The 20,666-nt window shown below is 42.9% G+C and overlaps 3 protein-coding genes across 3 annotated transcripts; 1 reads left to right on the top strand and 2 right to left on the bottom strand.

Moving 5' to 3' along the window:
• The first annotated feature begins 1,206 nt into the window (after positions 1 to 1,206).
• fgb (fibrinogen beta chain) lies at positions 1,207 to 5,760 on the top strand. The gene is made up of 13 exons (XM_024288738.2): positions 1,207 to 1,362; positions 1,819 to 1,851; positions 1,935 to 2,038; positions 2,627 to 2,729; positions 2,816 to 2,884; positions 2,974 to 3,088; positions 3,160 to 3,266; positions 3,341 to 3,455; positions 3,534 to 3,653; positions 3,729 to 3,851; positions 3,938 to 4,032; positions 4,211 to 4,401; positions 5,265 to 5,760. The coding sequence occupies exons 1-13, from the start codon at positions 1,273 to 1,275 to the stop codon at positions 5,494 to 5,496; spliced, it is 1,497 nt and encodes a 498-aa protein (XP_024144506.1). The 5' UTR covers positions 1,207 to 1,272; the 3' UTR covers positions 5,497 to 5,760.
• A 2,303-nt stretch (positions 5,761 to 8,063) lies between these two features.
• Positions 8,064 to 10,692, bottom strand: LOC112156152 (fibrinogen alpha chain). The gene is made up of 4 exons (XM_024288342.2): positions 10,287 to 10,692; positions 8,961 to 9,144; positions 8,731 to 8,876; positions 8,064 to 8,410 (listed from the first exon to the last, which is right to left on the bottom strand). The coding sequence occupies exons 2-4, from the start codon at positions 9,103 to 9,105 to the stop codon at positions 8,090 to 8,092; spliced, it is 612 nt and encodes a 203-aa protein (XP_024144110.1). The 5' UTR covers positions 9,106 to 9,144; positions 10,287 to 10,692; the 3' UTR covers positions 8,064 to 8,089.
• A 1,124-nt stretch (positions 10,693 to 11,816) lies between these two features.
• fga (fibrinogen alpha chain) lies at positions 11,817 to 18,461 on the bottom strand. The gene is made up of 8 exons (XM_024288343.2): positions 18,300 to 18,461; positions 18,015 to 18,119; positions 17,056 to 17,239; positions 16,834 to 16,979; positions 16,646 to 16,744; positions 16,422 to 16,574; positions 14,318 to 14,912; positions 11,817 to 12,759 (listed from the first exon to the last, which is right to left on the bottom strand). Exons 1-8 carry the CDS (start codon positions 18,348 to 18,350, stop codon positions 12,059 to 12,061), a joined length of 2,034 nt encoding a protein of 677 aa, XP_024144111.1. The 5' UTR covers positions 18,351 to 18,461; the 3' UTR covers positions 11,817 to 12,058.
• Positions 18,462 to 20,666: the final 2,205 nt, after the last annotated feature.

Here is a 20,666-nt window from a genome sequence, read left to right as displayed (position 1 = left end):
CGGTGTACAGCGTTACCTGGAATCTCAAACAATTGCTGTGTCTATCCTGGAGGGCGTTTCAGTTTGGCCACTAGGTGGCGATGGCGCTATAGCATTACACCTTTTTCCAGAAGAAGAAGAAGAAAGAATGAGCAAAAAACAATGTTTTAGACCACAAAGTGTTACTTTAAAAACATTAACTCAAAAGATTTTGTAAAATTCATGTCTGTGAGTTTATAAAGATGTTCATTTAATCACTAATGTATGTTTAGGTCGACAGAGCGTTAGCATTAGCCGTCCTATGGGAAATTCCATTATGTGTTAGCATCAAGCTAGCAGACTTTAGCTTTATGTACTAAATCGATTAATATTTTTATGGATTGATTATTTATTATTGATACTGATAATATTTTTTTTCAACCCAGCCTCAATGATTAATAAAATAATTGCTATTTCTGTCCAACACTGATCAAATGTACTTTATAAGTTTCGTAAACAGCTGCTGGATTAAACGACTAAAGAAACGTCAAACAGTTTCCAGGATTTTTCATTGTTTTCACACATAAAGTAGTGTCTCTGTCTCAAAAAGAAACCTCTCGTTTACATTTCTTGATGTCTTTTCGTTCTGGACCTGAAAGAGTCTCTGTTTGGAGGACAGGATGAGTGTTAGAGAACGCTGCATAAATAGGACTGTTCAAAAAAAGAACTAAATGAAACTGCAACTCTTGACAGTTTGAACTTTTAGTTCTTCTTTTTAGGACAAACGTTCTCTCACTTTCTGGCTGTGAGGTTTGGAACAAACATTTCAGGTCAGTTGAGTCAGAAATGTCCCAGTTTGAGTTGTTTTCTTTCCAAATGAGACGCATGAAGACACTTTGGGGGAAATGATAGGAATGAGTTTGAAAGCTTTCCTACTTTGTTGTGCACAAAAAGATGAAATGTGTTCCTCTTTTATCAATAAACAGCTTGAAAACAGCTAAATGATCCAATTAAACATCAGTTCATCAAACACTTTGAGATCACACCACAACTAAAGGGCTTGTCTAGACGGTATTATAGTTTTCAAACCCCAAACATCCTGAACATCGATCGCTCCCATTTTCAGTAAATGCCGCCCCCTCTTCCCTTCGACCCTTTGCTCCCTGACTGACTGACTGACTCACTCAGGCTAAGCAAACTGTCCCGGCTGACAGCGACCCACGCTCAGATCAATCTGACAGGGAGGAGGGGCAGATCCAGAGGATAAAAGCTCATCCGGTCGGATTTTGGGAGCAGAAGAGAAGGAAGCGGAGGATGAAGATGATGAAGACGCCGCTGCTGCTGCTGGTGTTCCTGTGCGTCGCCTGGGCTCAGGATGTGCTGGAGTACGATGATTATGATCTAGTACGGTTTTTATTTTTAATCTTAATATGGTTCAAATGTTGAACTATCTCAAAAATCAATAAATATTTACATTTAGAGAATGTTTATCTGGAAACTGTTGTTTTGTCTTAAATTTAAAACACTTCAAAACCATTTTTATCCTGAAATTTGATAATTTTTTGATTATCCTGACATTACTTTACTGTTTTAGAATGAAATTAATGCATTAATGTTCATTTTTTAATGAATTTATTTAGAGAAAATGTAAGAAAACCTTTCTTATCACCAAAGTCTTGATTTTAGAACTTTAAGACAGAAATTAAAGCTGCATCATTGGTCTTTAAATGTGTTTGATATGAACCTTTTACTTGTTTTCCCTTTAAGACTCAAACAGTCATTCGATCAAAGATAAAACATACAGATTAAGTCAACGAGAGCCTAAATCTGCCCTCATACCTTTTCATTTTTTCTCCACAGGACAACAAAATTTCCCCGAAACCCAATAAGACGGTAATTTTGAATAGACTTGATCAAAACTCTGATCTACTGACGTCTTCTGTGTTAGCTCATCTGTTCATATTTTCTCCATGTAGACGGACGGAGCGGCCGTGGACGCTCGCGGTCACCGGCCACTGGACAGAGCCAGGGAGTCGTACACCAGCCGCTATGCTCCTCCCCCCATCTCCGGAGGCAGCAGGTGGGTTGAACTAAACAGCAGAGCTCAACGAAAACTTAAATAAAAAAGGTTTCCCTTACATTCAAGGTGCTGCTTTGAATTCACTGAGGAGAGATCTGAGGAACGCGAGTAAAGATTTGCATATAATACAAAATAGGTCTGTGGTGGTTCGGTTCTTTGCTGATGACCTCATCATGTTTGCGATTAACTCAGACTATAGATGTATAAACCAAAGATTCAAGTCACTGATTATGGTTAAGAACCAGATCATTCCAAGTCAATCGAGATACAACATTTCATGAATTTAAAGGTGAAGACTTGATTGTGATTGGCTAAGAAGAAAGGCGAAGGAAGGCCTAATTGATAATGGTGTGTAGAGTGGGGCAACAACCCAGCGTAGCTTTAAGTGAGCTAGATCTATATCATTGAAATTGCTCCAAACCTTCACAAACATCAAAGAAGTTGAGGTGGAGACAACAAGAAACGAATAGTTGATCTCAGTCTGTGAGCTAGTTCAGTTGGAAGTCCCATCTAAGAACTCCAAATTAGCACCAGTATTCTGACCAGCAAAAGTCTCACTGGGCTGACTGTTAATGTCTTCTTGTTCAGGTATCGAGGACGCCCCACCGCAGCCCCTGTTGGAGGCCCAAAAAAGCAGGAAAAGGTGCCTCAGCCTGAGTCTGGAGGATGTACCCACGCCTCTGAGGAGATGGTGAGAAAATGTTCTGTTAGAAGTGATCGGATCTACCACCAAACATTTGGTAAGAACTCCAAAAAAAGACTTTTCTTCTCCACTAGGGTGTTTTGTGTCCTACTGGCTGTGAGCTAAAGACCACGCTGACAAAGCAAGAAAAGAACGTCAAGTTGGTAAGTTCCTGGCAACTAAATTGTTTCAATCTACTTTGATTGGAAGACATAAACTCTGGTGCCAACCCTGATTGTCATGTTGCTCCTAGGTCATTGACGAGCTCAAGCCAGAACTTGACGAATTGTCCCAATCCTCAAACAGGATCTTTGATTATGTCAATGGAATGTCGAACTCTCTGAGAGAAAGACAAAGACTCGTAACAGGTGAGACAAACATCTGGAAGTGTCTGCTGTTCCAGATAACTAACAAGTCTTTCCATCAATGATGCTTCCAGACAACAACCAGGTGGTGGTTCAGTTCACTGATCAAGTGGAGGAGAACCATGCCTACATCAAAGAAGTGGTGGACACAGTCTTCCCCTCCAACATCAGGGTTCTTGAGGTGAACAGAAGCTGGAATCGCCCTCAGAGCTGGGTTCTGACCAAACTAAAACTTCTGATGTTTCATGACTGCAGGGGGTTCTGAACAAGATCAGACAAAAGATCCAGAAGCTCGAGACGGCCATTCAAGCCCAGCGGGAGAAGTGCAAGGATCCGTGCATGACCAAGTGCCCCATACCGGTGGTGTCTGGTGAGTAGAGACGGCTGAAGGATTAGATGGTAGCAAGGATTTGACAAAAAAATAAAAAGTGTTTTCTTTGGGATTCAGGTAAGGAGTGTGAGGACATCTACCGTCGTGGTGGAACAGAATCCCAAATGTATATGGTCCAGCCTGACCCTCTCTACCCACCGTACAAGGCCTTCTGCGATCAAACAACCCAGAATGGAGGTGGAATACGCCGCCTGCAGCATCCCGATTCAGCTTTAAAGTACACAGTATTTTCAAGTGCTTTCTTTCTTCTAGGATGGCTTTTAATCCAGAACCGGCTTGATGGCAGCGTGGACTTTGGTCGGCGCTGGGACGAATACCGCCGTGGTTTTGGCAACATCGCTTTCCCTGCGAGCAAGCGTCACTGCGAGATTCCCGGTAGGAAGTTTATCAGCTTTAAAGTCTTTACATGATGGTCATTTGCTGGTGTCCAATGCTGACCATCTGCCCTCATCATGTGACAGGGGAGTACTGGCTGGGTAACGAACGCATCAGTCAGCTAACCAAGACGGGCCCTACCGAAGTTCTCATTGAAATGGAGGACTGGGAAGGAACCAAGGTAAGTCCTAACACATTGGAATTAAGTTTTTATTTTTCTCAAACTATTGGATTATTATTTTGTTAAATACTGGAACATATTTCTATTTCTTCTATATGAAAATTCCTTCATGTGGAATATTTTTGAAACAGTAAAATCGTTTTTTTAACAGTTATCTGTGATTAATTTCTACCTGTAGGTCCATGCCAAGTACAGCCGCTTTACTGTCCAGTCAGAGACGTCTAACTTTGTAATGGCCGTTGAAGGCTACTCTGGTAATGCCGGCAACTGCTTCCTGGAAGGATCCCCGGAGCTCTTTGGAGAAAACCGTACCATGACGATTCACAACGGCATGATGTTCAGTACCTACGACAGAGACAATGACAACTGGTACGTATCCTACTGACAACTTAGAACGTTAGAGTGCAATTTAGAGCACCCTTGATCATATTAAAACTTCCATCCCTTTTGTCCCTTTTGGGATCATGGGGTGGCCGTAGCCTAACGGGGCCACCCATGGGCGACCCATATACACTCGCATTTACACCAACAAATGAAACTTTATCTTTGAAAAATTGTATTCTCTATTGTTAGAGTTTAAAAAGTTGGGGGCTTGTCAAGGATATCGATTTAGAAAAAGGAACAAAATCGATTCAAAAACACTTTATATAATTCATTGGCCATCTTTGTTTAGACCATACAATGACAGCCATTAAAATTTGGTGTTTGTAATCAAATTTAATCCAACTTCCATCCCCTTTCCAAACCCATTATGTTCCTTTTGGGGTCATAGCCTAACCTACCCCCCCAGGACAAAGGCAGAGTACACCCTGGACAGGTCACCAGTCTGTCAAAGGGCCACAATCACACACCCATATAACATCACATTCACACCAACAAATCAAACTTCATTTTTAATAAAGGGATTTCTCGATTGTTGGACAAGGATTTTAAAAAGTTGGGGGCTTGTCCGGGATATTTATTTAGAAGAAGGAACAAAATAGATTAAAAATCACTTTATTCAATTCATTATTTATCTTTACGGAGATCTTACAATGGGAGACATTAAAGTTGGGTGTGGTCAAGCAGGGTAGGATAGAAAATATAAAGGATCAGGGTTGGGAGACACTTTTATCCAAGGATAAAATACACACAGTATCTAATAACTTAGTATTTATCAGTTATCATACTAAACTTTCCTCTCAATACTCAGACTTGATCATAGTGGTAACACTGTTATTTTTAATCTACAGGAACCCTGGAGATCCTTCCAAGCAGTGTGCCAGAGAGGACGGTGGTGGCTGGTGGTACAACCGCTGTCACTCAGCCAATCCCAACGGCCGGTACTATATAGGCGGGCCTTACACAAAGCAGATGGCAAAGCATGGCACAGACGATGGCGTGGTGTGGATGAACTGGAAGGGCAGCTGGTACTCGCTGAAGGCCATCAGCATGAAGATCAAACCATTCTTCGCTTCTCGATAATCGTCCAGCATCGACACAAACAGACATTCAGATCTAAAGAACACTTCAGAACAGCAGAAAGAGACAAAAAAGTATTTTAAACAAACAAGTCAGGAATTTTAAAACAATCATGTTTGCAGATGACTTTATGAAAAGTTTTACAGAAAAAGAGACTAACGGGTTTTGTGCTTTGAAAGGACTTGTCTTGTTTTGTGTGACCACTGTGACCCCAGACGAGTTAACGAAACTGTCTGACGCTACACAATAAACATGTTGTGGAACATACTCTCAGGTCTGGGTGTTGAATTTTAGATAAAACTCATTGATGTTCTCCAAGTGATTTTGCACCACACTGCATTAACAACAAGGAACGAATGAATAATATTAAAAATTTGTGTTTTATTTAGAAGATTATTTTGAAAGATCTTCAGGAAGAAGACAACTACTTGTCCCGTAATATTTTTAATGACTGAGTTATATCTCAGAACTGTGATTCTATCAACAGTTTTCATTCATAGTTTAGATGGACTCATTTATAAAAGCATATTTTAATAAATACATTATGGTACAACATGGAAATACATTCCTAGAGAACTTGTTCCTAAATGCATATAATGAAAAAAATAATAATAATTGTACAGATTTTGTCACATTAGATCTGAAACAGTTCAAGATTGTTTCTTTGTCATGTGGCAAACACAGCTGGTGTAGATACAACAGAAACACACACAGTTCAAGGTTTGGTGGGTGTAGAGTCACAAGAGGACGATAATGTTATTGGCCACAAAAGAAGTTGCATCTCATCACTGTGTACAATTTGTAGAAACATTTTTTTAATACAGAAGCACAATACACACACTGTACATGAGGTACAATGTGGGTTGAGAGGTTCACCGTCATGCATTAATCTGGGACTGCAGCTGTGAACTCCCACCAGACTGTACAGGAGGGGAGAGGGACCACGGTTTCACTAGCTGTATTGGATCTACTAAAGGCAGATATGCGCTATACACATCTATCTTTGCAAAGGTTTATCTGTTTTCGCGGGAGAAACGCAGAAGCACTGCTGAGGCCGGCTCTAGGATGACGTCATGAAATGGGCGGAGCAGCAGGCGGAGCCTCAGAGATCATCTTACTTCAGGGTAAGAAAAAAATCCACAAAAATTATTCGTGTTTCATAAATAATTAGTTATTTTGTGTGCAAAAGATAACATATGATCATTTATATCTGAAAGGCTTAAGAAAAGCCTAGTATAGGAATGTTAATGTCAACCCTTTAGCTTTTATGTTGACGTTCTTTCGACTACAGTAACTCTTCAACCAACTGACGTAATTCCAGTGTATACTGAAGTGGAGAAAAGCAGCTGAGATGTAACACTTGACAGTAGTACAGTGTTTTAGAAAACAACACAAACAAGTTACAATGTGTCAGAATCTATTGGAATTAAACTGATTTCCAAAACGGTTGAAGAGTTACGGTAGTTCAAAGATTGAGTGTTATTTTGTTGTTGGGCTAAACATCTGCGGGGTAAAGGGTTCCATCTATCCATCTTCTTCCGGTTATCCGGACCGGGTCGCGGGGGCAGCAGTCTAAGCAAAGATGTCCAGACTTCCCTCTCCCCGGCCACTTCCTCCAGCTCCTCTGGGGGGACCCGAGGTGTTCCCAGGCCAGCCGAGACTGTCCTGGGTTCCCTGGGGTCTCCGCCCAGTGGGGCATGCCCGGAACACCTCTCCAGGAAGGCGTACAGGAGGTGGATGCCCAAACCACCTCAACTGGCTCCTCTCGATGTGAAGGAGAAGCGGCTCTACTCCGAGATCTCTCTGGGTGACCGAACTTCTCCTATCTCTAAGGGAGCGCCCAGCCACCCTCCGGAGGAAATTCATTTTAGCCGCTTGTAGTCGGAATCTCGTTCTTTTGTTCATGACCCAGAGCTCATGACCATAGATAAGTACTGGCACAAAGATCGACCAGTAAATTGAGAGCACTAAACGCTCATTCTTGAAAGTTCTCTAAGCCTGTGGTGTTCACACTGAACCGTCGCTACCCGATTCTACCCGCCTACAGTCTGAGGAGACGACGTGAAATGTGGACGTGGTATAAATCTGGTGAATCTTTCTCCAAGCTTTTTCTTTTACAGATATATGAAAGACTTGGGATCATAGAAGTTTGGCCAGGAACAAACAACTATTGGTAATTTCAGAAATTGAAAAAGATGCTGCATATGCATCTCTACGAGTCTCAATCCGAGTCCCTGCCTATCAATGTAAGTCGAATGACTGTGCATTTTTACGTAGATATTGAAAAAAAGACATGAAAATGTCTGTATCCACATGTGAACTCAAGAGATTTGAACTCAGAAACCCCAAATTGCACCAGACTCGTCAATGAAAGTGGTGAACGTGCATTGCTGAGGGTGATGGGAACATCATTTTAATTTGGTCTAATTTAGTAAAAGTGTTGAGGAACATGAACCTCCATAGCGTCTGAACTCAAGTGTCAACGATACGTTGTGGCTCCATAAATAATGTTACATTTATTAATAAATGTATCAGGACCAGCTGACAACGTATCTGCTCTGGTGCTTCACAGACTTTCAAACCCGTCCTCAGACGTTCATTCCACCTCATTGGATCCCTCAGAGTCGTCCAGCTTGCCCTCCAAAGAGAACCGGTTCAGGTCAACGTCTTCAAACTGGGTCAGCACTTCTTTCCGGACCGTCGGGATGGACTTATAGTCTGTAGAAGGTTTCAGGCTGTTCTCCAAAGGTTGTAGCTTGATCTTTTTCACAGCTGTGGGTGGAGGAGAGACTCTGCTCCTCTGGTGGAGAACCTCCAACATGGATTCACTTTGAAGGGAGCTGTGATGATCGACGCTGAACGGAGTTCTGGATGGACAGGAACCACCGCACGCCCGTAACATCATGTCAACGTCCACCTGGAAGAGACAACGAAGACATCTGAGGTGATGAAACTTTTAAACTCCAGATGTTGAATAACCGCTGCAGTCAGAACACCTGGACAGGGTTTTCACCTGTTTCTGACGAGGCCGATTAAGTTCTGTACTTACATGAAAAACACAAAAACTGGTGGAGATTCATGTTGGTAACACATAATACAAATGATTTTTTTTCTTGATTAAAAACATGCATTTTGTAAGACCTCATTTAGGTGAATTGGTTTAATCGTTGACATGGTGCAGGGGTAGAGTGGTCCACCTCTGATTGGAAGATTGCAGGTTCGATGTTTGGGGCTCACCTCCGTTCGGTACAGCTCCTCCACCTGTTTCTTCACCTTGCTTCTCAACTCCTTTATTTTTACATCCAGAACCTTCGATTTTTCCTGAAGTGATGTCAGTTTCTTTGCCAGGACGTCGGCACGAGCCGCGAACTTCTGCTCACTCACTGGACACAAAATCCTGAATGATTCTACTGTTTCCCTTCCACCAGTCGGGTCACGGTCAACCCAAAAGACTGAATCTGACTCACCGTATCTGCTGACAATGACTCTGCGATGGGAGTTGTAGACCTGCGTCATCCTCGCCATCGACTTCTCAGCTGCTTCCTCCAACGTCTTTGCTGTTTCACACACTGTCTGCAGTTTTCTGTCCACGTCCATTTCCATTTGAGACATCAAACCCTGCAGTCTGCAGCCGGACGGGCATTTAGAAACCTGAGGAGAAACACATGAAGGACGGGAGGATGAGCGTTTCCAGCAGACGATATCACAAACCAATGAGATGACCTTCATCTGTAAAGAACAAGTCTACCCCTCAATCCCCCCCTTAGGCCCCTAGTACCCCAGTCAGAGCTGCATGTGACAAATCCATAAAAAAAACCTTTTCAAAGTGGTGGCTTTTCTGTTGGTTTGTCTCCATAGCAACCATATTGTGTTTTGGTCAAATAGGGCGATTGAAAAAAGGAGGCGTGAAGAGGAGGCGTGTCAGCAGGAGTGAGGAGATCCTTGTTATTTTAGCTTGGGGTTGGACCTTGGTAGTCTTAGTTTACAGGCTTTGTTTATTTGTTTTCTTTAGGTAGTTTTGGTTAGGCAGACATTAACAAGGAGATGCTAATTCCGACGGTCGTCCTGGCTGGGTCAGCAGTCTCCCTGATATATTTTATATTTGGCCAAGGTTCCAACTCTGTTTGTTTGTCTTTCTGTTTGAACCAGCACACTAATTATTTCAATTTTGTTCTTTAATTTCAGGACACGGGCTGCACGGTGGCGCAGTGGTTAGCGCTCTTGCCTCACAGCGAGAAGGCCCCGGTTCGAATCCCGGCTGGGACCTTTCTGTGTGGAGTTTGCATGTTCTCCCCGTGCATGCGTGGGTTTTCACCGGGGACTCCGGCTTCCTCCCACCGTCCAAAAACATGCTTCATAGGTTCATTGGTGACTCTAAATTGCCCCTAGGTGTGAATGTGAGAGTGGATGTGTGTGATTGAGGCCCTGAGACAGACTGGAGACCTGTCCAGGGTGAACCCCGCCTTCGCCCTTCAGTAGCTGGGATAGGCTCCGGCACCCCGCGACCCCGAAAGGGACAAAGCGGTCAAGAAAATGGATGGATGGAATTTCAGGACACAGGATTTCCTTTATTCAATAAACAGTTTTCTTTTCATTCTCGTTGGTGTCCAGTTTTAGTTATTGTCCCCTTTTGTATTTTTCCCTAGAGACCCAAGCCAGGTTTACCCATAGGTGGGGGGGGGGGTAACACTGTTAAAGGAAGTCATTTGTTCTAGTTAACAAACACACTGACACTCAGATGTGGACTTATAAGAACAATAGAAGCTCAATCCCAGCGTTCTGTCTCTCCTTACCCAGTCATCATCCGAACACAGGGAGGGTTTTGCTGAACACTGAGGTGACCCGCGTCCGGGGGTGCTCCTGAGGACCGGGGGGCCGTCCCTCCTCTGCTGTTTGAGCCTCAAACACACTGCAGGAAAGCAAAAGCAGGTCAGGTGACCTTCAACCGAGCTCCAGTTCAAACCACGGCGGCGCTCTGAGGTCACCAGAGGAAGCGGTCAAAGATCCTCTTTGCTTTTGCCGCTTTGAAACTTTTCTCTGCATCGATTTATTGAACATCCCTGCAGACAGGTGGATCATGGAGGCAGCTGTTGGTTTGTTTTGGAAGAATTTATGAAACTTTGTTTAATTTATTAGATTTAAGTCTTTATTATATAGAGTGAACAAAATGCATGAAGTCAGTTTATTGAATTTTCTATGACCCTCTCACAGCAAAATTGTCACCCCCGCATGCAGCGCTGGCCACGAACTGGACGTGAACTGGTACCGGTTAGGGTACCGGTAATGGACAGGTCCAGAAGACCAGTCCGCGTTCGTAACACATCCAGAACCACTGCCAAACCTTTGGTTTTAGGAACAGCCAGTCTGTCAAAAAATGACCAGTTGGTGACACCCAAGACGACAGCATGTGATGATTTGAGGATGTGAATGTATTACAATAGTACACATAATTTGAAAAAACAACTTTATTTTATATTTTGAGTGTCCCCAATGTGTTGTCTTTTTGACTTGGTGACTGCTGCCATCAAAACATGGGTCTCAACCTCCAGACCGCGAACAAGAACTGGTCCAGTACCGTGACATGGAGCCCACCAGTACTCAAACCTGGAACTGATACCCAAACTGGTACCCTAAGTCAGCTCCAGATGTGGTACCGGACACAAACTAGTACTATTTGTGGTACTGTGCTCGAAGCGGACGCAATACCGGAGGCAAACCAGCACTGGATTAGGGTATCAGTACTGGATGCATCCCGAGGACCAGTCTGCGTCCAGTACCACATCCAGTACTGCGTCCTGAGGATTGCAGACCTAGCCAGAAACATAAAAAAACCACGACTTGGGGACACCAACAACGTCAAACAGTGATGCGCAGGATCCTTAACCAAACGTCAATATGTGACGAGTCGGGGATGAGAATGTGTTGCAATGAAGCACATATGATAAGAAAAATACAAAAAACATTAAAATGCGTAATTATAAACCTATAAAAGTGATAGTAAACCGGTTAGTAAGGGTCATATAGAAACACAGCTCTCCCAGTGTATCTGACTGAGCGTTTGGCACTAATACATTTGACTGATGGACGAGATAAGAGTCATTTTTGACATATTTAACCTACAGATAAAGTTGAATATTAATGAACAAAGTGAAGCAGGAGTGTTAATTCTCGAGGAAACAAGTCTAGAACTCGTCCACCTTATATGTATTCATAAGCTAAAAAGTATTCCATTGACCACAAGAGCTAGAATGTTTTTTTAGTCTTTGTGTTGTGAAATTCATGGTATGTGGGTAAAAAACAACAAACAACACGGCCAGAGCAGCTAGGGTGATTACTCAATTTTTATTGATGGAACAAAGGTTATTTATTGATCCACAGAGTTAAGTAATCCAAAAAACATCAGGTCAGGACCTTGGATCGATAATACTAACAAAGGTGTCCCCATGTAACCCGCCAACGGCGTCGGGACGAAAAACTGTCTCGACTTATTTGTGTACCAAAATACATGGAAAAAGTTTACAGAAACGTAGGTTTTTATTTAAAAAAGTTACGTTGTCGTTTCCAGTTAAAACGCAGAAGATCGGATGAACATGCGGACGGTTTTCAGGCTGTAGGTGATGGGTTTGAACGTGGACCATACCACTCCGTTCTCGGTCTTATACGGCGGGTTGGTTTCTGGGTCATATGTGCCTTTATAATACATCCCGTTTAAATTAGCGGCCTGGCAGCTGTTGTACCACCAGCCGCCCCCGTACGCCTCCGCACAGTTCTGCTCCCAGTTGTCGTTGTCTTTGTCAAACGTACTGAATTTCATGCCGTTATGAGACACCTCAGAGGCTTTCGGTGCGGCCAGAGAGTCCCCGGCGTCTCCGGTGTAGCCCGAGACGTGCAGCGGATAGCCCTCCTCCTCTGAGCCTACCTTCACCATGTACTCTGCACTAGCTTTGCCCCCCTCCCAGTCCTCCAGCTCCACCTTCAGCATGGTCTCACCCTGACCCGTCAGCAGGTGGAGGTTCTGGTTGCCCAGCCAGAACTCGCCTTTACCCTGAGCATCGACTGAGCCGAACCCGTCGCGGTAGTCGGCCCAGGTGCGGTTGAAGCTAAGCTCTCCACTCTCCCTCTGCTGAACTAACAACCAGCCCCCCATCACGCCCTCCTGCTGGCAGTAAACCTCCACCACCGGTGTGGAGTCGGCGCCGCCGGGTTTGATTTTAAACAGGCCGTTTGTTTCCCCTTTCAGGTGCTTCTGGTTGGCTTCAACACAATCTGTAAACAAGGAGGGGCACAAACCGCGAGTTAGCGTGGAGCAGCTTCCCCCATCGTCAAACTTAGACCCTAGACCGGGTTCTGAGGTACTACCAGAACTAACGATAAGAAGACCTTAAGTAAATGCTTGACTGGTATACTAGCAGGTTAAGTTGTGTTGTTGTTGTTGTAAAGAATGCTAAAGTAGGACTCAAACAAACATTTGTGTTCTTTTATTGAATTTGTTTAGCAAGGAGCACAACAGATGACACAGTAGCAACTTTAGCAGTTAGCAAGCAAAGATACCCTTACCAAAAGTAAGTATATTTCAAGTATATGTTTTGAAGTATTCTTAAGTAAAGAAAAGTATATTTCCTGAAGTGTACCAAGGAGACTTACTGGCAATCTACTAACAAATATATGTCTTTGGCCATAAGTTGGCCCACTTTTAGTGTTGAAAAGTTTCCTTACAAATGTACTTAAAGTAATATGTCTGGTATAGTACTGGTTTACTGGCAATAAACGTTAAGTTTACGGATGTACTCTTTGAAGTATATCTAATGTAGCTTTTAAGGGTTGCTTTTACTGATCAGTGTATTCAAATACATTTATAATATACTGGAAATATCCAAAAAAAATACATCTACTCCTCATTTAATGTTGTGTAAGAAAATGTTTAAGGAGAGTGACAAATATAGGGCTAAATATATTTAGACTCGTAGTATTTTTATGTATAATCCAAGTATAATTATGTCACATCCTGCTGCGGTGTTTGAGATGTAGAGTTTGTTTTGCTGGTTTGTTTCGTTCTTTTTCCCCTCTTTGTCAGTCTTAGACTGCTGGGTTTTGTTATTTTAGTTTACGGTTGGTAGTCTTAGTTTGCAGGCTTTGTTTATTTGTTTATTTTGGGTAGGTTTTAGGTTAGGGGGAGCTCCTGACTCCCATGGTCCAAATGGTTGGGTCAGCAGTCTCCCTGACTTGTTTTATGTTTGCCCGATCCCTTTTGGGTTCATCTACTTCCTTAAACCAGAACACTAATTATTCGAGTTTTGTTCTTTCTTTGCAGGACACAGGTTTTAGTTTATTTAATAAACTGTGTTACTTTTATCCCTGTTGTCCAGTTTTTATGTTATGGTCCCCTTTTGGTAATTATCCCCTGGACTTAAGGGAGGTTTGCCCATTGGGGACTTAACAACTTAACATGAAAGAACTTATGAAGTTGTAACATTTATCTCTAGTAAGTACTTAAAAATAAACTAAAAGAATACTCTCTTTATTTTTATTTTATAAAGGTATACTTAAAACAAACTTGAGTATGCTTATTTTTGGTAAGGGTAGGCACAGTTAGCATGTAGCTACAACCTTCGCAACAAAGCTAAGTAGTTATAGTAAAAGAAGGAACAAAATAACTTTCTTCGTTTGCATCTTTGGCTTTCAACTCTTGGGGTTATTTATTAAGATGATTGGGATTAACTTCTCGTGCTAATACTGATGCTAGCTAACAAGCTGAATTTGCTCTCTAGCTGACTCCTTCATTCTTGGTTTTTCAGATTTCACTCCAAGTCAGTGGTTCTGGTACCTTTTCCTACATAATCGGCCTGCCGGTCGACGTCCGCGCTCTTTATACTTCTGGCATGGAAATCGGGAACGTCGTCCTCGGCGTTGTCGGTCATGAAGGCTCCAAGGTCGATCCCAACGTCGCTCCCAAAGGGATTTCCTAAAGTGGTTCCTTTGCTACTGCCGAAGCCCGTTTTGGTTGTGGAAGCATGGCTCAGAGTGGGGAACAGGGAACTCATCCCACCCTTGGTCATCTCCACCCCTTGGCACCCGGGTCCTCCTTCAGTTACAGTCTCGTACCGTTCTACCGGCCCCTCCTTGGTGTGAACCACCACTTTTCTTACTTGACTGGTGCAGCTGACGGTTTTTGTGGTCACTTTGCTTGTACTAGGCTGACCGAAACCGTCAAACCCTCCAAACCCGCCAAAAATGTCCCCGTCGCCACGTCCTCCAAGCTCAGTGATGGACTTGGACGGATTGGAGGAACCAGACGGTAAGAGGGAGGATGAAGATGATGATGATGACGACGATGGGAATGAAGTACCTGGCTCTTTGGAGACAGTTGCAGGAGATGAGCTGGAGCCTTCCTCCTCCAGAACAAGCTTTAGCGTATTAATCTGAAAGAATGAAAGAGGGAAAAAACTTCAAAATAAGAGTTAAAAATTACCTTCAACATTCAAAGACTTTGGAAAGTCACAATGTAAAACCAGTATAGCTCCATACTCATTTTTTATTTTCCTGATAATCTCTTGGCCAACATTTTTTCAATAGTTCCCATCTGAGAAAAACCTTGAAAAAGTATTTTCATTATATTTTTTTAGCTCAATTTATTGGCAACAAGAAAATACTTTCAGTCTTTAAACTGCCGTATCTCCTCAACCATATGTCGGTTTTCTAGCATTGCTACTTTATATGGTCATTTGTTCTGGCAAGTTGATGGACACCTTGAATCAGTGGTCCCCAACCCCCGAGCCAGGCTGGTCTGAGGGGGGATGGTACTGGACTACAGAGAGAAGAACACCATCTACAGTTTTTTTGTTTTACTTCTAATCTGATTCAGAAGGAAGTTTTATTTTGGAAAACTACTGGATTCTCTTCCCCTCTTTGACTCATTCTTGACGCATGTCAAGTTGCTCAATCACGTATCAAAATCCTTCGGCTACCTTCTTTGCCGGCCGCTACATTGTAACCTCCGAGATGGCAAAGATAACAAACTTATTTGGGAATTGGAAGAAGAGCCTTCAACTTCAAAAAAGCTGCATTTAATCTACAAAAATCCTGAGTCTGGATTTATCGTGACAGATGTTCCCACAGACCATATTGATAATGCAGCGTATTCAGCAGCCAGCTGTCTAATTTTAAGAGGATGCTGCTAATGAAGTTGTTCAAACGGTGGATTCATGCGCATAAGTATGTTCAGAAAATACCAGGGTTTAATTAACTTGAAGTTATTTGTAGAGAAATCAGACATTGTTACAGATTCCATGACTGATCGTTGACTGTTTGTCCAACTCAGTCGCACAAGGGGCCAAAATCCAAAACTAACCATAGGTCGTGGGCCGAACAGGATAAACATTTATTTAACTAAAACTACATTTTTTAAACTTCAAAACTGTAACTTTTTAACATAGTTATGATCTAGATATATAGCATTACCTGTGATGATACTAGTGTAAATGCTGTAAGCTGAATTTGGCCGCAAAGGATGCTAGTTCTTATAGCTAAAAACTCTGAAGCTGATAGCGGAAAATGCTGAAGCTGATAGGCAGCTAAAATGTTAGCTAAATGCTAAATTAGCCTAAAAAAAACTAAAAGAAAAACTTAAGTTAGCCAAAACAGCTAGCATGTAGCTAAAAAAAATAGCTAAACTTCAAAACACCATAATAAACTGAAAAAAGCCTGAATTAGCCAAAACTAGCTTGTAAATATTAGCCTAACTCCAAAACAGCCTAAAACACTGAAAAGAAAAGCCTAAATTTGCCCCGAGCCTTGACTGTGAACTGAACCGTACGTTCAACAAGTTGGGAGTGAGAATGTGTCGGATTCACAGCTCAAGTGGATCCAGGAGATCTTTAGGCTAAATTCAGCCAGTGTGAACATTTGTTGTTGTTGTAGAAGTCTCTTACGTCACTGAACAGGTCCTGTTTCTGCTGGCCGTCCACCGCCTTGGTCTTGTAGATGCTGTCCACCAGCACGCCCTGCAGCGGCCTGCTCTTCATCACGTAGAGCGTCCCCGCCGCTTCGATGTTCTGTGGGGTCTGCGAGTCCAGCTGTGTTACCTGATGGACACAGAGAAAAGTTCAAAACCGGATCTGGTCTTTTGTCTGGTGTAAACGGAAGAGGCGCCGACCTGCTTCTCCAGGGTGACGTAGCTCTCCCGGTCCACCTGGTACTCGTGGTAGCCTCCACAGGAGCCCTTACAGGCGCGAAGCTTCATGTCGATGTCGACCTGATGAGAGCAGCAGCAGAAACAGCTGATGAACTGGTCAACAGTCTTCAGGTTTGTGTTGGAATAAAAGTTCTAAATTCTCTCCGTACCTCCAGCCTTTGCATCTCCGTGACCTGATCCCTGATCCGCTCCTTCAAGGCGGTCATGACTTTCATCTGCTTGTCAATCCGGATTTTTATGTCTGTGATTCTCTGTCGCAGACTCTGGGCCAGTTCGAAGTACCTGTTGTCATGACCTGGTTGGAGACAAAAACACGACCAATGTGTCTTCCTGTTCGCCAAACCCAGGAGGAGAAAAGACCGTTTTCTGACCTGCGTCGACGGTAAGCTTCTCCCTCAGGTAGTCGTGCGTCTGTTTGGACACCTGGTCGGCGGTGCGATACTTCCCCTTGTGCTGATTCAGCTGGTGGCGGATGTTCTCGATCTTCTTCAGCAGTTGGTGGTCGTACTTATCCATCAGGCCTTGAATCCTGCAGCCTGAGGGACATTTGTAGCCCTACGGAGAACAGAAGGGGTCAAATTACCATGAACCAAAAAATATGAATTTAAATCAATGTTTGGGCTGAAGTAGAATCATCAGAAACAGAAAAATACATTCTGAGCTCAGACTCTATTTTCTTCAGAATGACAGATTTCATGAACAGGAAGTGACATTTGATTAGAGGAAGTCGATACTGACGAGGTCTATCAAAGACATGATCCTGAACAATTACGATCTGAGCGAAAAATCCTTTTCTGATGTCACCTTTTAGACTTTGTGATGAGATATTTAAATTTATATCCAACATAACTAGAGATGCTCGTGTTTGTTTGTCTTTTGTGTTTCTCTGAAATAAAACATTAAACTAAAGGTAAATGTTTGAAAGTTGGACACCAATATTCATACTTTTACTTTAGATAAAAATTGCCAGAAACATCTGTTATCAATGGCCGTGACTGGTATTAATCGGTATTGGTTTGAAGGAAGCACATCAGATTATTACATTTTAGATGTTTAAATGTTTGTTTCAGGAGAACCTGTAGAGGATACCGTCTGAATCAAGAGATTTAGAGGAGTTTTTGTATTTTTGTGTTAATTCTCGACCAAGTGTCAGTTGCGGCTAAAGTCTTTGCCCTTATCTTCACCAACGGGTATGCTCCCTACGTCCAAGACATTTTCAAAAACAATCAAACCTTCAGGTTGAGAAACAGGAAAGTCTTTACGAAAAACCCAATCATCATCATCTGGATGTGATTCTGTGTTGAGTAGACGGTAGAATGAGGAAGAGTACCCAGTCGTCGTCCAGGCAGAATGGCCATTCCTTCTGAGTGGCACATTTCTCGTCTCTGGTTCCGTGTTCCACCGGTCGAGCTCCTCTGGGGTCGATGACGGTTTCCTGAAACAACAGAGACGCTTAGAATGCAGAAAAATAAATGCAGAAGAAGAACATGAAGCTCCCAGAACAGTGTGAGGACCACACGATCATCAGAAAAAGACGTAAACTTAAGGAAATGTTGAAAGTTTCTCTTAGTTTTGAAAGAAACCAGAATCAAAAGGTCTCGGAGAAACATCTCACCTGTGTGAAAGCCACACACACCAGGCAGGTGAGAACCACAATCTGCTTCATCCTTCTCTCTTCTGTGTCTGAGTGGTTCTGTGGAGCGGCAGGCTCTTCTTTTTGAAGGCCTCCTCTGAACCGGTGACTCACCAGAGAGTCGCTCCTGGGGTTGAGCAACGTTCCTGCTGCTGCCGATCGATTTGTTTGCTGTTCTGCAGGAGTCTCTACTGAGGCAAAGTACACAATCTGTGAACTCAAACATGCACAACTTACCAGCAACCGACCCTCCGCGTTCTCACAAAGCAAACTTTCCCTGATGGTAAACAGAAGCGACTCGTCCTTCGACTCATCCTGTAGGAGGAATGAGACTTGGAGAGAACTGTCTTGGTCACATCAGTCAACCCAGATCACCTCAGTACCCCTGAAGCATAAAGTCACATTATGGGGTTGACCTGTTAGAGTTTTGCTGCTTTTGGGTTGTCTGGTCAATGGAGGGTCACAGAGAGGAACCCCCACCCCCTTTTGTAAGGGAAGCACAGGGGTGTCTTGCTGTTCCCTTGTGGCTTGTATGATCACCTTAAGGACGTCATTGTCCCGGTGTGGTAATGCTAATGAAAGTTGGTGATGCTGTTGTATGGTGTCCTAATGGCACAAGTAAGGTGTGAGTTATGGTCCTTTACTGACTGAACACTAATGCTGCACGTGATGCATAAGAGCCTGTAGGACACTCTAGGGTGTTCACACAAACTACACTCTCATTATCCCACACATGTCACCCTCCGCGTCACTTTTTGATGTTTTGATGTGTCCCCAACTCGTTTTAATACACGCTGGGTGTTCCTATTAAATCAGGGGCCCCTGACCCCAGGACGCCGTACCAGACAGTACTGGACGTGGAGTCAGTACCTGGTGAGGGTACTGGTACTAGCCTAGGGTTAGGGTACCGGTACTGGGTTTGGGTTCAGGATGAAACTGTTCCTCATTTCTGTTACGTTTATTCAATTAAAAAATCATCAGATTTCAGTGTTTTTTTTTTCTTTAAATTATCAAATAAATAAACAATTCTTCTTTTCCAAACTTTGATAGAGTTTCAATTGTGTTTAAAATGTTTTTCCACTAAAAAGTAAAAAGGTTTAATTGTTTTTCTTTGAAACACAAGTCTGATCTCTGCCTGAATATCTTCTGCCATCAAACGGCGCCATCTAGCTGTAAATTAGAGACAAACGAGGGAGCGTTTTAAAAACAGACTACAGTGAACTCTACTGTTGGAACAGTCAGAACGTTCTTCATGTTGAAATGTTTGTGTCAAAAGTATCATTTAAATCTAGTTTAATAAAAATGATCGTTTTTTACTTCAGATGTTTTGCTGCAAAAGTAGATACATTTTCTGTGAAACTTTCTAATAATTGTTCTGATATTTCTGATATAGCTTGAGTTTACCTGAAGATGTGAGGTTTGATGTTTCCTCTGCTTTGAGTTCATCTTGTTCTGTAAAATCTGACCTGGACTTCCAGCAGCGTCTCAGAAAAGATCAGCGGCTGTCATTCATCAAGATCTTTTGTGGGTTTCAAACCAAACTTCTCTTCCTCCTTCTGCATCGTGTTGGAACCCCACGACCTGCCTATGGGGTCCCTTTGTGTGTTAAGTGATTATGTGTTATCAAACTTGTCTTCTGCTTGTAAGGATGAGCCTTGCATGACATTTAAGACGTGACGCTCTGGGTATGTCTCTGCAAAACCACTTGAAGAAAAAAAAAGCGAACCTCAGCAAGGCACCTTCACAGACAGGTAACCCCCAGATGCCCACGAAACCAGAGAGATGAAAAAATACAAGTACCATCTCTTTTGTGCACAGGGGATCATATTCAGTATAAGGATAGTCCTGGACTTCCTGAAGGCCCAGTGAGAGGTTCTGACGGGGAAACCTAATTCCTATTTGTGGATTTTGGGTCTTAACTGTTGTGAACATTTAGGAGGCTGTCTTATACGTTCCCTATCCCACAACAAATAGACACACTGTAGTTGGTAGGCAGACCTAGTGTGTACTGTAAGTCCTTACTGAGGTTTTTTAAGTGTAACAACCAGTAAATCGCAGTGGGCCAGCTGACGGGAGTCAAAGAGAGGAGCCAAAGCTTACAGCAGGCGAGCAGTTCCTGTGTAGGCGGCGGCTCAACAATCGATAGATCAGAACGTCTCCTGGTTCTGCAGCTGAGATGTTCCTGCGAGGGTACTGCTTTAGGGTCATCCTTCCAGGTGCAGGAATAACTCTCGTCTGCTGTGCACTGTAGCAAAACCTGCATCTCAGACCAGCATGAATTTATGCATAAATTGTTGTAAAAACTATAAATCGAGGCGTCAGATTTATGTATTTAATTCATGCCGTTTG

Source organism: Oryzias melastigma, linkage group LG18, assembly GCF_002922805.2.
Source record: "Oryzias melastigma strain HK-1 linkage group LG18, ASM292280v2, whole genome shotgun sequence".
NCBI lineage: Eukaryota > Metazoa > Chordata > Actinopteri > Beloniformes > Adrianichthyidae > Oryzias > Oryzias melastigma.
This window is presented reverse-complemented; position numbering and strand designations above follow the sequence as displayed.